The sequence below is a fragment of the Thalassophryne amazonica genome, chromosome 18 (assembly GCF_902500255.1).
Source record: "Thalassophryne amazonica chromosome 18, fThaAma1.1, whole genome shotgun sequence".
NCBI classification, from domain to species: Eukaryota; Metazoa; Chordata; class Actinopteri; order Batrachoidiformes; family Batrachoididae; genus Thalassophryne; species Thalassophryne amazonica.
This window is the reverse complement of record NC_047120.1, coordinates 59,462,780-59,478,855: the sequence shown is the minus strand read 5'-3', so window position 1 is coordinate 59,478,855 and position 16,076 is coordinate 59,462,780. Positions and strand designations below refer to the sequence as shown.

Here is a 16,076-nt window from a genome sequence, read left to right as displayed (position 1 = left end):
CAACTTTGCACAGCCATTGAAGAGGAGTGGACCAACATTCCACAGGCCACAATTGACAACCTGATCAACTCTATGCGAAGGAGATGTGTTGCACTGCATGAGGTAAATGGTGGTCACACCAGATACTGACTGGTATCCCCCCCCCAATAAAACAAAACTGCACCTTTCAGAGTGGCCTTTTATTGTGGACAGTCTAAGGCACACCTGTGCACTAATCATGGTGTCTAATCAGCATCTTGATATGGCACACCTGTGAGGTGGGATGGATTATCTCAGCAAAGGAGAAGTGCTCACTATCACAGATTTAGACTGGTTTGTGAACAATATTTGAGGGAAATGGTGATATTGTGTATGTGGAAAAAGTTTTAGATCTTTGAGTTCATCTCATACAAAATGGGAGCAAAACCAAAAGTGTTGCATTTATATTTTTGTTGAGTGTATATTATATATATATATATATATATATATATATATATATGTGTGTGTGTGTGTGTGTGTAAAATTTCACATTATAGGAAAACATTAAATATCATTTACGGCATACAGAAAGTTAATGTTGGACTCCATTTAAATTATGTGTGTAAACATAGGTAGAATGAACAATAGGAAATAATTTAAGCACTCTACCATGGTAACCAAGAATTTGTCGATTTATGATTTATTCAGGCCTGCTGAATATACTGTATAATTTCAAGATTACTGTAATAAACTGACAGAGCTAACTCCGAAACATGTCTTGGTGCAACTTGCATAAACATGCACTCTGTTAATTGGAATATTAATTTTTGCAAAATAATTTACATCACTACAGACTGTGATTGTCAGCTACCAAAATATGTTTTTTATGGAAACAGATTGCAATGGCATCTTATTATCCAGACGTCCCACAGACCTGAGTTACATACATTTTGCCAAATTTTAAAAAAGCCTATCTTTAGCATTTTTGTAAATAAGGGAAATACATTAAAGTTATTAAAAATTGATTTACAAAATAATGTTTTCAACATGCATGAGCAGGAAGCATTGACATTTAAATAAAACAGCTCACAGACAAATAATATTTTTTACTGGTCACTTCACAACTTGCAGTTCAAACATGTTTTTAAACAAACATGCTGAACATGAGATGAGTATAGCAGTCACACACGTTACAGTGGCAGAAATCAACTAGATTTCACATTTCCAGAATGAACATTTGTCCAGGGTTTAGTGTTTCACTCAGGCCTCATTTGAGGATGACTTCATGTCACAGTCGAACAGTGTTTGGTGGGAATTGTTACCACATAATTGTTACAACATATTTCTTGCTTTCTGATTCCTTTAATATCAGCTGCTTAATTCATGTTTACAGTGAGGCATGATATTATAATTATTCAGGGTAAAACATGTACATTGTACACAATATAACTGTAAGACCTAGATACAATCATTTCTGTATGTAAAATGCAACATACTCATTCTGGTAAAAAAAAATAAAAATAAATAAATAAATAAAAAAGCATCAGTGATCATTGTGTATAATTTCCTGTAATCACATTATACATTCAAGTATTGCCAATTAAGTTAACAAATTTCTAGCATAAGTGTTTGGTTCCTTCGTGGTTAAAGGTAAAGCCAGAGCAGGTTTATCAGCTCAGAGAAATGCTGTCTCACAAAACTACTGTAATAACTGGGTCAGAACGTCTGAAACACTATAGTGCTTTATTTTAAAACATGTTTGACCAACATTATCAGAGGATACAATTTAAATGAATTCATTTTATTTAAAGTAGTTTGTGTACATAGATCTATTTACTATTAAATTATTTTGTTAACAATATGCTTGCTGCTTCACAGTTGCTTGCAGTGCTGCTCACACACCAGTTGGTGGCAGTAGTGCACCGAGATGAGTTTAACAGAGCAGAAGAAGAAGACTCTGACTTGACAGACTTTGTTCTGTTTTAGCAAATAGAAGTTTGTGTTCCACATGTTAATTTGTTTGTTCAGTCTCTATACTGTGATTAAGAGACCACTGAGAGCAGAAGAGGAGACGAACGCTGGACGCTCGTCGACTGGGATTCCTCACAAAGAACCACCACATAGCTACCCATGAGGTAGCAGCTAGCTTCAAATGGCTGGGCCTTTGTGCTGTGATATCGACACTGTGAATATCAAAAGAAGGTAACGGAACCTGATGTGAGCACATATTCGTTTTAGCCAGAAATAACAAAACTTGCTTGAAGCTTGATTATGCCAGCCATAGATTAATGGGAACCAAACCAACACATTTTTGACTAGCACAGAGCTAACGTTAGCCACAGAGAGGCACAGGCCTAATAAATATTTGGCTAAAACATGACTAAAGTATATACTCTCTTTTATTAGGTGTTGATGCATTTAAGTAATGTCAGTGCCCAGAAAGAGACTTTATGAAGATAAGCTTGTGATAATATTTTTGGATTATTGCTCGTTTCCCCCCCAACAGTAGCCATGCCGGCTGCCATAAGAGTTGTTGAATCAGTGAATCCTCCATCTGATCAGTGGGTTGAGTGTGTGCCTGCAGTTGATTCACATCAGCCCGATTATCCCGAGGTTTGTACTATAATGGTTAAATAAGATTGTATAGTGTCTTGTGCCAGTAGATTCTAAAATTCATGTTCAGCAAGCAAAATATTCAAACATTCCTGGCAAGAAATACTCTGTTCTATTTGGGATAGAATTTGAAAACAGAGTAAAATCTGTCAGTAATTAAGTTGTATATGCTAACTTTCCTTCCTTAAAGAAATAATTTACAGGCCCTGTTACTCAAACATTTATTGCTGATATAAAGTTTCAGAATTTCTTATATAAAAAATTCTGTGTCCCTTGCATAATGTTTCATTTGCATAGTGTGTGCATACTGTCTATGGTACCATACACTTGAAACAGAAGGACTTCTATGCTGTACTGTTGCTGTAAGGTTTACCACCTTATCTGTGTTGGAAAAACTGACCTGTGCCAACAAAAAAATTAATTTTTTGAGATTCTTTTGGAATAGAATTGAGTAAGCACCAGAATGCATTTCAGATTTCATATTTTTCTGGGGGACAACCACCAGACCCCGCCAGGGCCTTTTCAAGATCTTTCAAGTTTTTTTTTTTTCCATAGCTCACTTTCATCTCTCAGTTCATTCACAGATTTGTCCGTGCTCATGATGAAAGGTCAACAGCATTGGCTTAATCATTTGTGAAGCATAGGATTTAATAAAAAAGTGGGAACTTCTGTATTAAGGTTGTAACATGTGGATCTATATACATTTTGTGTTCCAGGAGAAGCAGAATGACATCATTTACAGTATCGAACAGCTGAATGACAAAGTTGATGCACTACATCCTTGGACCATCCCTGAAAGTGTTGGTTCCCAGACATACCAGGAGAGAGAACAATGTGGACGCTGCTGACACGATTATTCGAAGGTTGGCCAGCTAAACCAAAAGTGTGTGCTTGAGCCAATTACAAGCAGTGCCTGGAAGTAATGGGCCTTCCAGTAAAGTCACTCAAAGAAGTGAGTTAATGTGTTTTCTGTTTGTTAGATCCTCTTCACGTCAATAAAGTTTTGCCTTTTTTTTTTTTTTTTTTACACAGTGTATTATAAACATGCTGTACGAGGTTTATTAGAAAACTAACCGGCAGTTTTATAAAAAAAAACAAAAACAAAACTATATGGATTTGAATCACGTGCGATTACACCAGACATGCTTGGACCCTCATGCGCATGCGTGAGTTTTTTCATGCGTGTCGGTGACGTCATCTGCCTGTGGGCAGGCTTTGAGTGAGCACTGGTCCAGCCCTCTCGGCTGAAATCCTTTGTCTGAGACGCTGCTGGAGACGGCGCGCGTTGCTTTATCAAAATCTTTTCAGGGCCTGTGAAGGATATCCGAGTGGACACTATTCGAGAAATTCAGCTGGTTCTCTGTGAAAAGTTTAACGGATGATGAGAGATTGTGGAGTTTCTTTCGCTTTAAGGACAGCTCACAAAGCGGATCGGCGTGGCACGGTTGGAGGTGGCGTCCGTCTGGCTGTTTCGAGCTGAAAACATCCTAATTTAAGGCTTTGTTCACCCAGGTCGTCGTCAGAGAACAGAGAAGTTTCAGAAGAAGTCGGCATGAGGAGTTTATGCGGACATTCCACTGTTAAAGGAGATTTTGTAATGAAAGAACGCGCGGGCAAATTCACCGAGTCGGTTCCGTGACAACGCCGCAAATCCGTCTGCGCCGCGACAGGAAAAACACCTCCGTGTTGAAAACCATTTGTAAAATTCAGGTGGCTTTTGATGGCTTTCAACAAGTGAGTAACTGAGAAATTGTTTAACAGCTGGGTATGTTCCAACTTGTCCGTTAAGGTTTCCAATGGAGGTGTTTTTCCTGTTGCGACCCCCCTTGGTCGGGTCCGGCCCGACATGCAGTGCTTCAGCAGTCAGGGCAAGTCAGGAACCGTCAAAGGCAGCCTTGTCAGGGACGTGCCACAAATTTAGTTGTTATGGAGGCTGCAATAAATATCACAATCATCATTTCTACAATTGTGCCATAACCCGAAGATGTCCTATCCAAGCAGAAGTATAGACGGGACCATCCTGAACTTCTTCCTGACCCAGGTTACAGGTTTGAGAAACTAACAATCTTGCAAATCTTGTCTTTTTTTGGGGGGGGGGTAACACCCAGTCACAGTAGAGAGGCACCGTGACGTCTGGTCTCTCTCTGGCTGCTAATGCAACATGGCAGAATCCGCTACAAAACAGATTAATTTCCGTGTAAATCTAACATGTCTATCATATATTATGTAAAAGCTACTGAAAAACACTCAAATGGAAAATGCTGTTTTCACAACCTGATAACACAAGACATCTTGCAGACATCTGTGTGCACACACATCCTGCAGTCGATGGTAACTTCCACATTTTTCAGAAGCTCATGCATGTGCACACGCATGATCTGCTTTGGATGCCATTAAAATGTCATTGAGTTTATCCTACAACACCAATATAAACATACAGAGGCAAATATATATATATATATATATATATATATATATATATATATATATATATACACACACACACATACTTTGCACTGGGATACCAATTAAGTAATTATTATGAAGACAATCCTCATACGGCTGAGGGTATCTTAGCATTGTGTTTATATTTCATAATATCAAAGCTTATGAGCAGATTAGCAGCAGCATTTAATTGGGCTTGTACATGGAATATTTTTGATAAAATGTTATTTTACTTCCGGAGAAACTTTTTCTCTGGTGATCAAACATTAATTTAAATTAATTTTTTTTTTTTTTTTTTGTATATTTTTTTATCATGAATTTCCTCAGGAAATTTTATTCTAATGTGTTTGTGTTAAAACTGTTCAATTTTGCTTTAAAAATTGTGTTAAATTATACTGTCATATCTGACTGTCATATTTCTATGTGATTTGTCATGTGAATTTCCTCAGGAAATTTATTGATTGTAATGTGTTTGTGTTAAACTGTTCAGTTTCGCTCTTAAAAATGTGTGTTCAGCAAGTTACATTGTCGTAACTGACTGTCATACTGAGTCTTCAAATCGGTGATTAAAAACTTTATATTAATATTTTTTCATAGGAATTTTCTCAGGGAATTAGAGAGTAATGTTTGTTTTAAAACTGTCCACAGTTTTGCTCTTAAATATCATAAAGTATTATTAACTGTATGTAGATGTAAGCTGAATTTATTTTTGCTCCTAAAATGTGTAGTTGGTTGTAGATCAATAGATGAATGTTTTTTAGGTTTCATTATTATTTCTCGAAGATTTATTCTTTTGTCTGAACATCTTTTGGAGTAGTGTCGGTGGTATGCCATGTAAGAAATCTTTTGTAAAGTTGAAAATTTTTCATTTTATGTGCTTTTTTACTTTTCAGCATGATGTTTAATTCTGTAAAGATGAATTCCATCATTAAATCTGCAAGTGATTTCAAAAGTTTCTGCATTATTGATTTTATATGTGAATTCCATGAATACATTGCAAGTTACTATGTGAATAAAACCTGTTGAATTTTAAAACATTAATAAAGTTTGTTTTACGTCAATCACAAAAAAATTGTAGATATATTGAGCAGGAACATTGCATGAACATCATATGAACAAAGAATGAGGACAGGTAATGTTAGCATTCGAACATTCTACAAATGTTCATTTAATGTTCTGGTTCAACTGTTCACATGATGTTTGTGAACATTTGTGAACGTTTGTATAGTGTTCATTGAATGTTCGAATGCAAACATTACCTGTCCTCATTCTTTGTTCATATGATGTTCATCCAATGTTCATGCCATGTTTGCAAACGTTCAATGAACATTCAAAGAATGTTCAGTTTCCGGGTGGGACTTCATCCAGATAGAGCCGAAATACAGAGGATCTTCAGACAGCACAAAATCCCAATTTACTTTAAACCTGTTAACACCTTGAGACAGAAATTAGTTCACCCTAAGGACAGGATCCCTAGTTACAAACAGAGCAATGTAGTGTATTCTATGAGGAAAACTGTAATGAACACTACATAGGTGAGACTAAGCAGCCGTTACACAAAAGGCTATACCAGCATCGCAGAGAGGGCGCCAGTGGACCTCAGTCTGCAGATCATCTCCACCTTAAAGACACTAACCACATGTTTGAGGACAAGGAAGTTAAAATCTTAGCCAGAGAGAAGAAATGGTTTGACAGAGGGGTGAAGGAGGCATTGTATGTGAAACAGTTGAAACCCAGCCTTAACCGGGGAGGGGTCTGAGACACACTTTGTCCCCTGTTTACAATGGGGTACTCAGGTCAAAGCAGTTTCAGTCTTTTGTTCATGGTAATGAGTCATTCACATCATCAGGAGAGGCATCAGTCCCATCGTTAGGAGGGACAACTACCCTGTCATTAGGAGGGCACTAACTAGAGCACAATAGGTGCTAATTAAAGCAATTGTTTAGTCACTAGACAACAGCAGTCTGCCTCTCAGTAGGAGGGGTTTGGTTAGGTTTAAAACTCCAGCTTTTTTGGCTTCTGTTTGTTCTTCTCTACAAGGTTCAGACAGAAGTCAGACTACCAGAGCAAGAATTTTAGCTGAGGAAGCTTCTGCGACTTGAAGCGAAACGTCCTCGCATCAAGCAACCCAGTCCAGTCGAAGATTCAAGCTTCTCTACTTCATCCAGATAGAAAATCCAGAATTCAGGAAAAATTCTGAAAATTCTCATGCCTGTAAAAAGTGCCATTCCTGTGCATCTAGATACTTATTGTATCATTGCTATTCTGGAGTCTTTTTCTCAGAGTCTGCTGATCATTTTTCCTGATTTTCTTTCACTCCCTCTTATCCTTTTATCCCACAGCCAAACACACCGGCTGCACGGGCCAATCTTAAAAGAAACGCACAGGAGAGCTGGAAAAATGAGCAGAGGTAGATGTGTGGAAAAAGAAGAAAAAGGAGATATTGGGGATTTGTGATATATTGTCAGAGAGCATGTTTGTGCCATTTAGTGTTTGGGAGGAAGTAGGAAAAAAAAAAAACAGTCCAAGAAGACATTTCTTTGAATGATGACAGCTGGCTGTCTGCAGACAGTTGTGACTGAAACCAGTCACAGTGAACTGTGGTTCAACTCCCTTATGTAATATAGGAAAACAAACACGTGGCTTCCAAAAAGAGGAGAATGACTGTTTTCAATAAACTGTCTTGGAGGGGGTGGGGGCGGCTGAACTAGAAGAGCACCTGTCTTCTTGAATTCCACAGTTTGCATATGACATTGATTGTGTGCAGCTAAATCGCCGAGGGATTCGATGTCTGCACGAGTGCACGCAAAATATGACCGCGGCCTTCCTTTGAAATGTCTTCATCCAAAACAGAGGAAATGTCACAGAAATGTCTTTCACTGCAAAGTTGGTTACAGCTCATAATGTCGTACGACAGAAGAGAGCAGTTTTGGTGCAGACTATAAAGCCCTGTTAAGACTAAAACTGTGTGTGGGCGGGGGGGCATTTGGGAATTAGACGTTAGCTGACTCTTAATTTTGAGCTTTGCATCAAATCACTGGTTCAGTCCTGCCATTTTAACTGAGAAGATCACACAATTACATCAGCCTAAACATTTGGACGTTATCTGTGACCCTGCGATCAGGAGGTCACTGAGCTTTTATTAGATCACACACCTATTTTATGGAAAAGTTCATCACTGGAAGTTAGGCGTTCAAGTTCAACTGAGGTTTTTAGATTTTTTTTTTCTCCTGTGGCATTAAAGCTGTACGGCCTTTCAAATTTCACAAAACTGACAAAAATTCAGATTATACCCGAATCCAAGCATTAGAATGTCGATTTATTTTTTGTAACGTTGCAAATTACATATAATTTTAATGAAAAGAACATATTTACCTGGAGGGAATTACACAGCAAATACTGTAATTTCCTTCAAATGCTGTTGAGCAGATGCACTGCAGAAGGAAGAACGTGCGTGCATGACCTGACCTCACCCAGTTGCATGATGCGCGTTCCCAGTGGTGTGCACGCTAACATCAGTATGCTTTCTTGTAAATCATTTCAGAGATATTATCAATCAATCAATCAATCAATTTTATTTATATAGCGCCAAATCACAACAAACAGTTGCCCCAAGGCCCTTTATATCGTAAGGCAAGGCCATACAATAATTACGTAAAAACCCCAACGGTCCAAATGACCCCCTGTGAGCAAGCACTTGGCGACAGTGGGAAGGAAAAACTCCCTTTTAACAGGAAGAAACCTCCAGCAGAACCAGGCTCAGGGAGGGGCAGTCTTCTGCTGGGACTGGTTGGGGCTGAGGGAGAGAACCAGGAAAAAGACATGCTGTGGAGGGCAGCAGAGATCAATCACTAATGATTAAATGCAGAGTGGTGCATACAGAGCAAAAAGAGAAAGAAACACTCAGTGCATCATGGGAACCCCCCAGCAGTCTAAGTCTATAGCAGCATAACTAAGGGATGGTTCAGGGTCACCTGATCCAGCCCTAACTATAAGCTTTAGCAAAAAGGAAAGTTTTAAGCCTAATCTTAAAAGTAGAGAGGGTGTCTGTCTCCCTGATCTGAACTGGGAGCTGGTTCCACAGGAGAGGAGCCTGAAAGCTGAAGGCTCTGCCTCCCATTCTACTCTTACAAACCCTAGGAACTAAAAGCAAGCCTGCAGTCTGACAGCGAAGCGCTCTATTGGGGTGATATGGTACTATGAGGTCCCTAAGATAAGATGGGACCTGATTATTCAAAACCTTATAAGTAAGAAGAAGAATTTTAAATTCTATTCTAGAATTAACAGGAAGCCAATGAAGAGAGGCCAATATGGGTGAGATATGCTCTCTCCTTCTAGTCCCCGTTAGTACTCTAGCTGCAGCATTTTGAATTAACTGAAGGCTTTTCAGGGAACTTTTAGGACAACCTGATAATAATGAATTACAATAGTCCAGCCTAGAGGAAATAAATGCATGAATTAGTTTTTCAGCATCACTCTGAGACAAGACCTTTCTAATTTTAGAGATATTGCGTAAATGCAAAAAGCAGTCCTACATATTTGTTTAATATGCGCATTGAATGACATATCCTGATCAAAAATGACTCCAAGATTTCTCACAGTATTACTAGAGGTCAGGGTAATGCCATCCAGAGTAAGGATCTGGTTAGACACCATGTTTCTAAGATATTATCTGGTTTCAAAACGTTTTTACATTTAGAAATGTTTATTTCTCACTAACTTTTACAAAATATGAGAAACATGTTAGATTTACACAGAAATAAGTTGTTTCTCAGAGTTTTCAGCCATCTTGGTTTATTTTGTTTGCACGAGCAACTAGCTGAGGTCATGCTGCCTTTCTTGATTTCAACTGTCAGTCGCTGTGTGCTTCCCAGCATCCCTTGCGCAAGTCAGGGAAGCCCTCACTATCTAACATCACTACTGAACGTATGTCAGGGCATCTGATCGCTTGAATTTCAATCCCATCAGGGGTCAAAATTCTAAATTATTTCCAGACAGTACAAATTTTGATCATATTGGCCATATCATATTACAAATGCCTTATTTAAATGCTACTTACAGTGGTGCCATAGAAAATTCGTTGTATGACTTAAATCTTTAAAAACCCAGAGGCCGTACTGCTTTAATTTTGATGCTGTTCCATTTGTTTTGCTGGACATGAACACAGCAAAACAACAGATTACAGTTCTCCCAAGAATAAAATTCATGTGGAATGTTTCAGTCAAAAACACTGACTACTACTCGACTCCAGCACTGGGTCAGAGGGGAAATCGTAGCCTGCAGTCAGAGGAAATGTGAAGTTTTTGAGGTCTATATGCTGTTTCAGTTGTCGCATGGTTTCTCTCATATACAGGAAGTATCGACTGCATTAAAAGCACTGCATTTTTTAAAACAGCTGCAGCATATGATATTTTCTTGCTGACAGTAAAGCATTTTATAAAAAGTGCAGCTCTCCTCCCACTTCCAGGAGAAATGCAGCTGACATGGATCATCAAAACTATTGTTTATGTGCACACAAAGTGTAATACAGACCAGACACACACACGTATCACCAGCCAGTCTTCAACCCCAACCTGCTGCTGAAATGAAATCACCTGTTTGCAAACCCTAATTATGTTGCAGAACGAAAATGCTCCCGAAGCTCAGAGCGGCTATGCAGCCTGTTTGTGGCGGCACCAATATGAGAGACACGAATGACCACACAAATTTAACGGAACCCATTCAATGTACATCCGCAGAGAGCAGCTGTGCAGCTGTCTCATTGTTTAAACGGGTGCAGACAGACGGCAGCTCCCGTCTGACGCGGAGCCGAGGTGTAGCTCGTTTGGCTACCTGGCCAATTTTCATGCCTCGTCAAATGCAGCATCGCTTCATGGTTATAGAAAGTATGTACTTTACAGTTTATACGTGTTTGACAGAAGGCAAACCAGTAACGCTCAAGGGAAACTCAAAAAATATTTATCTTACTGTGCCGTCTTGCCCTCTTCACAGTGACGTCTTCTTGTTTTCTGCATGGTTTTAAAAGTACACACAAACTACATGTGTGGTTGAAGCCAACCAACCTGTTGTGAACTGTCCCTTCATCTTCTGGAAAACAGGGTCCTGTGCAGTGGCCTGGGCGCGGCGGGCGAGGGACTCTGAGGCAGCACTGGAGAACATGGTGGAAACGTTGGAGACGTTTTCCAAACCGACGCCAAAGGTACTGACCAGCTTCTTGACAAAGTTGAGCGTGTGCGGCGTGATTTTGGCATCAGACACGGTGCCGCTTTTCTCAAAGGCCACCGAGTAGCATTTAGCTAAGCCCTGCTGGAGCTGCCTTAAGACCTGCAGAGACGAGACAACGAGAGTTACCAACAATGAAGTGCAATAAGAAGAAACTATGGAGGCATAAACTTTTTTAAACAAGAAATACTGTCTTACCCATCTTCCAGGACAAAGAAAATACTCAAAGTGTGAAATCAACTGCATGCAAAATTTCATTCGGGACTTGTTTTGAAGAACAAACATCTTCAATAGCTTGAATTTTGCTCCACTGGCAGAAAATCCAAGATAATAATGATAATAATGACTTGGATTTATAGAGCGCCTTTTTATTGCCAAGATTCTCAAAGAGCTTATGATACGATACGATACGCTTTATTTTCCCTTTCCGGGAAATTTGTCTTGGACTCCAAGAGCTGCACAAATAAACTGCCATGGCATAATTACATAACTCATGCATATTGCACATAACTTAATACACACACCAATACTGCACATACCCCTTTTGCACAACAGTCTTGCACGGATGATTCATGCATACTGCACATATCCCTAATATACATACCCATATTGCACATACCCCTACTGCACAGCTGTCTCCCACATATGGTTAAAAGTAAAATGCTGACAACATAGTGAATGACAATGACTAAATAACACTGAATAGCAATGCCACCATGACATTAATGCACAATCCTACTACCTATCCCAGGAAGCATTATTTAATACTCTAATTTACGAGGGTACAAATGAGTTTTTAAAGCGATTCAGTCTACCAGACAGTAGGAGTTCATACTTACAAGTTGCGTTATTATTCATTCACACATTGGTGGTGGTAAGCTACTAGCATAGCCACATGGCCATGGGGCAGACTGATGGAAGCATGACTGCCATTCTGTGCCTACGGCCCCTCCAACCACTATTTCATTCCTACACATTCATAAATAAGCATGGTTTTGATTGTGGGAGGAAACCGGAGTGCCCGGAGGAACAGGGGTTGGAGCCTATCCTGCTGGTCAATGGGCAAGAGTTGGGTACACCCTGGACAGGCTGCCAGTGTATTGTAGGAACACAAATCTTTATCTTACTGAAATTTTGCAGGTGACTGTGTCTTATATAAAATGCAATTAGATATTCTGAAGAGAAACTACTGGGTCCCTGGGTTTCACATTGACAGAAGACTGAGAAGAGCTCATGGAGTCATGAAGCCGTGTTTGGTGATACCGATATATTTGCACGAAAATGACAATGTCCAAGTCTTTCGGGTTCTAGTGCTTCCTGGCTTGCAGTATAGTTGTGAGACATGGATTCTAACCAGTGACGTAAGGGGACCTTATCTTTGATGACTTTGTGTCAAAGAAACTGTTCATTCAGGAGAATAAGATGTGCCATATCACTTGCATTGTCCAAAATGGACAAACAGCAAAGTTGAAGCCTCAAACACACATTTATATATTTAATTTGTACGAGTTTTTTTTCCCCCTTTGAAGATTAGTTGGAGCAGTATGACATCATCCAATAAGTAGCAAGAGTGAAGTTTGTGATGGTGTAGCAAACCTTTGTCCCTGCCTGCCCAGTGGAACAAAGCATGGAGCTTGCAGCTGCTGCCGAGCGCCCCAAACCATCACAGATAATCACTCTCTCTCCCACACACACCAAAGTACTTCCAGCCCTAAATCCTTAACCCCATCCTGTACACTCACCGCACCCATCCATCACCTTTCTCACTTTTATCTCCTCTTTCTGCCTCCATTTCTCTCATCCCTCCGCTCCACCCACAGACCAGTTACCTTGAACAGATGCTGCCTAGCACAGCTAAAACAATTTGCAAGAACTCAAAGTTCACTTTGCAGCACTTCTTACCCACAGACATCTGTACAGCACAGACTCTAATGGGGAATAGAAATAGGTAGCTAATTGGACAATTTTGGCTGACGTGCTTTAACAAAAGCCACTTGAGAAAGTGTTAACCAGGAGACGGGAGAATCAAGGAAGACATTTACTGTTAGAATGTGCCGGGTTTGTTTGAATCATAATCAAGTCAACCACTTATTGATGCATCTCAAAGCTTTAAATGGAAAAACTGATGCAAATAACAGAATGAGGATGTATTCAAACTTACAGTCATGTTCAGTAAAGTTTGAGGCGTTTTTACACCTGAAAGTCTGACGTAAGATCCAAGCCAAGGTTCACATTTTTCTACTTTTGGACCAGTTGGTTTGGATGCAGATTGCAATTTTGCACTCGCACTAAAGAACTTTCCACGATGTACTTGCACCCTGTCATCGTCTAAGTAGAATGTACTGTTTGTACTGGAATGCACTGTTTTTTTTGTTTTTTGCTTTTTTGAGTGATGGGGGTGACAGCCAATCAGTGTAGAGCGGCACCATGACGTCAGTGGCTGATCTAGCTAGCTGCAAACTCTGTTGGTGTGTAGCTGTAACCTCTCTGTCATATATTATGTAAAAGACAGCAAGAAATAAACACAGCTAAAACTGAAAACACTGTTTTTGGAACCTGATAACACGTCTGGAGTGATTTACAAGACATTTTGCGGATGTCAGCCTGCACGCTAACTTCAAAACTCAAAGCTAATTTCCGCTCTTGTCAAAACCTCATGTACACACACGCGCGCGCACACACACACACACACGCCCTCCTGCAGACACCGTTAAATGTACAAATTGTACGTAAGACAATAATAATAATTAATTAAACTGCAAATTCTAAAGAAGACAATGCTCATACAGCCGAGGGTATTTTAGCGTTGCGTTACATTTACTACTTTCATTTCTTCACTTCTACTCTTTAACGGGTGACGATAACCTGCCTCAACTTTTTGTAACTGCTCCAAACAATATGGTGACCTGGTGATCTACACTGAAGTACATGCAACACTGTGAGGCTGGTGATCGATACATCTCCAGGCATGTCAGAGTAACACTTCAGACTAAATAGATGTGTCGACTCGCTTCAGAGACAGGACGTGCCAGACTGAGGTCATCTGGATGACCAGGCGGTGTGGTAAACACACATACGTGCACTGCACACGACAACTTTCTTTCTCACATACGAGGAAAAAGCACAAAAACACTCGCAACCACCTGTGTTATTTTCTCACCGTGCGAACAACTGAGAACACAAGAATCAACACCTCTGCTCTTCTCACCTCTTCGTGCCAGTTCTCCCTGAACCAGACCATCTGGTCCACAATGCCCTCCAGCGAGGACAGCAGGGTGGGGTGGATCTCCCGCTGCATGTGCATGATGCGGCTGCAGCGCCACATTGGGGCTGTGGCCCGGATGGGCCCAGGGTCAGAGGCGCCTGAATGAGGTTGGGCCCCCACCGAAGTGGGTTGCTGCTGTCCAGATGAATCTTAGAAGAGATAAGATGAGGCGAGGATGATTAGATGCGACAGATCGAGGGCTCCGGAAGGAGGCAGGAGACGAGACAAAACGTGGTCCACAATAAAAACAATAATAATAATAATAATAAAAAAAGCCTTAGATCATTTGTGCCTCGCTAAAATATATGACATATTACAGCCATTATTCCTGTTATTTCTGAGGGGCATAAATTTCCAAGAAAAAAAGGGGAGCAGGGCTCAGAAATTCACAAGAAAAAGGCTGGTATTCCTGGAGATTACAAAGTCATAAATTTGTCGGAAAAAAAACCCAGACTCTGAGATTAAAATCAATAATTTATGAGAATGAGATTTGCAAAATAGTGGGAGTTTCCTTTTTTTATGTCACAAAACCACAACACTTCATTTTACATGTAGATCCCGCAGAGCATTCCAAACAAACACAATGCAACAACTGGTGATGGTCTAGTGGTTGGGCTTGACCGGAAAATTACTAAGGGCCCTTGGGCAAGTTCCTTAATCCCCTAGTTGCTCCCGGTGTGTAGCGAGTACCTTGTATGGCAGCAGCCTCACATCGGGAGGAATGTGAGGCATTATTGTAAAGGGCTTTGAGCGCCGGATGCAGATGGAAAAGCGCTATATAAATGCAGTCCATTTATTTAACAACATGAACATGGATGCATATTAATACTGTCATATGAATAATTAATTATTAATTATCATATGTTATCTGGAAGGAGAAGGGGTTTGTGTGTGTGTGTGTGTATTTCAGAGAGCATGAGGGAGTGAGACAGGAATGAGCTGACTTTATCTCAGAGACCATCAGTTTTTTCCTCATAAATTTATGAAGGTTTTTCCAGTAAATTTGCAACATTTTTCTTGCAAATTTATCACTTTATAAACTCTTAAAATATCTGAGCTTTTTTGTATATCTCAGATTTTTTTCTTGCAAATTTATCACTTTATAAACTCTTAAAATATCTGAGCTTTTTTGTATATCTCAGATTTTTTTCTTGCAAATTTATCACTTTATAAACTCTTAAAATATCTGAGCTTTTTTGTATATCTCAGATTTTTTTCTTGCAAATTTATCACTTTATAAACTCTTAAAATATCTGAGCTTTTTTGTATATCTCAGAGTTTTTATTGCAAATTTACAACTTTATAATCTCAGAGAATATTCAGGTTTTTCTCGTAAATAAAAAATTTAAAATTAAAACTCAAATGTGGGGTTTTTTTTTACTTCAAAATATTACCACCCCCTGCTTTTTTAAACCTACAATGGCCCTAATAGATAAGTGTTGAAAATCCAAGGAATATTACGCACACACACCATGACTACAACCGACCCCTCAACACACATGTCATTTCAGCTTTAATAACTCAGCACAGCAGCAGTAGAAAGGTTCTTATTATGTTCAGAGTGCAGATGAGA

At 39.6% G+C, this 16,076-nt stretch overlaps 1 protein-coding gene across 2 annotated transcripts in view; it reads right to left on the bottom strand.

Moving 5' to 3' along the window:
- trrap (transformation/transcription domain-associated protein) overlaps positions 1–16,076 on the bottom strand; it is a 202,909-nt gene that overhangs the window by 33,134 nt on the left and 153,699 nt on the right. For both annotated transcript variants that reach the window (XM_034193140.1, XM_034193142.1), the window contains 2 exons: positions 14,447–14,652; positions 11,079–11,340 (listed from right to left, as the gene is read on the bottom strand). In XM_034193140.1, coding sequence (XP_034049031.1) covers positions 11,079–11,340; positions 14,447–14,652 — 468 coding nt within the window. The remainder of the gene's footprint in view (positions 1–11,078; positions 11,341–14,446; positions 14,653–16,076) is intronic.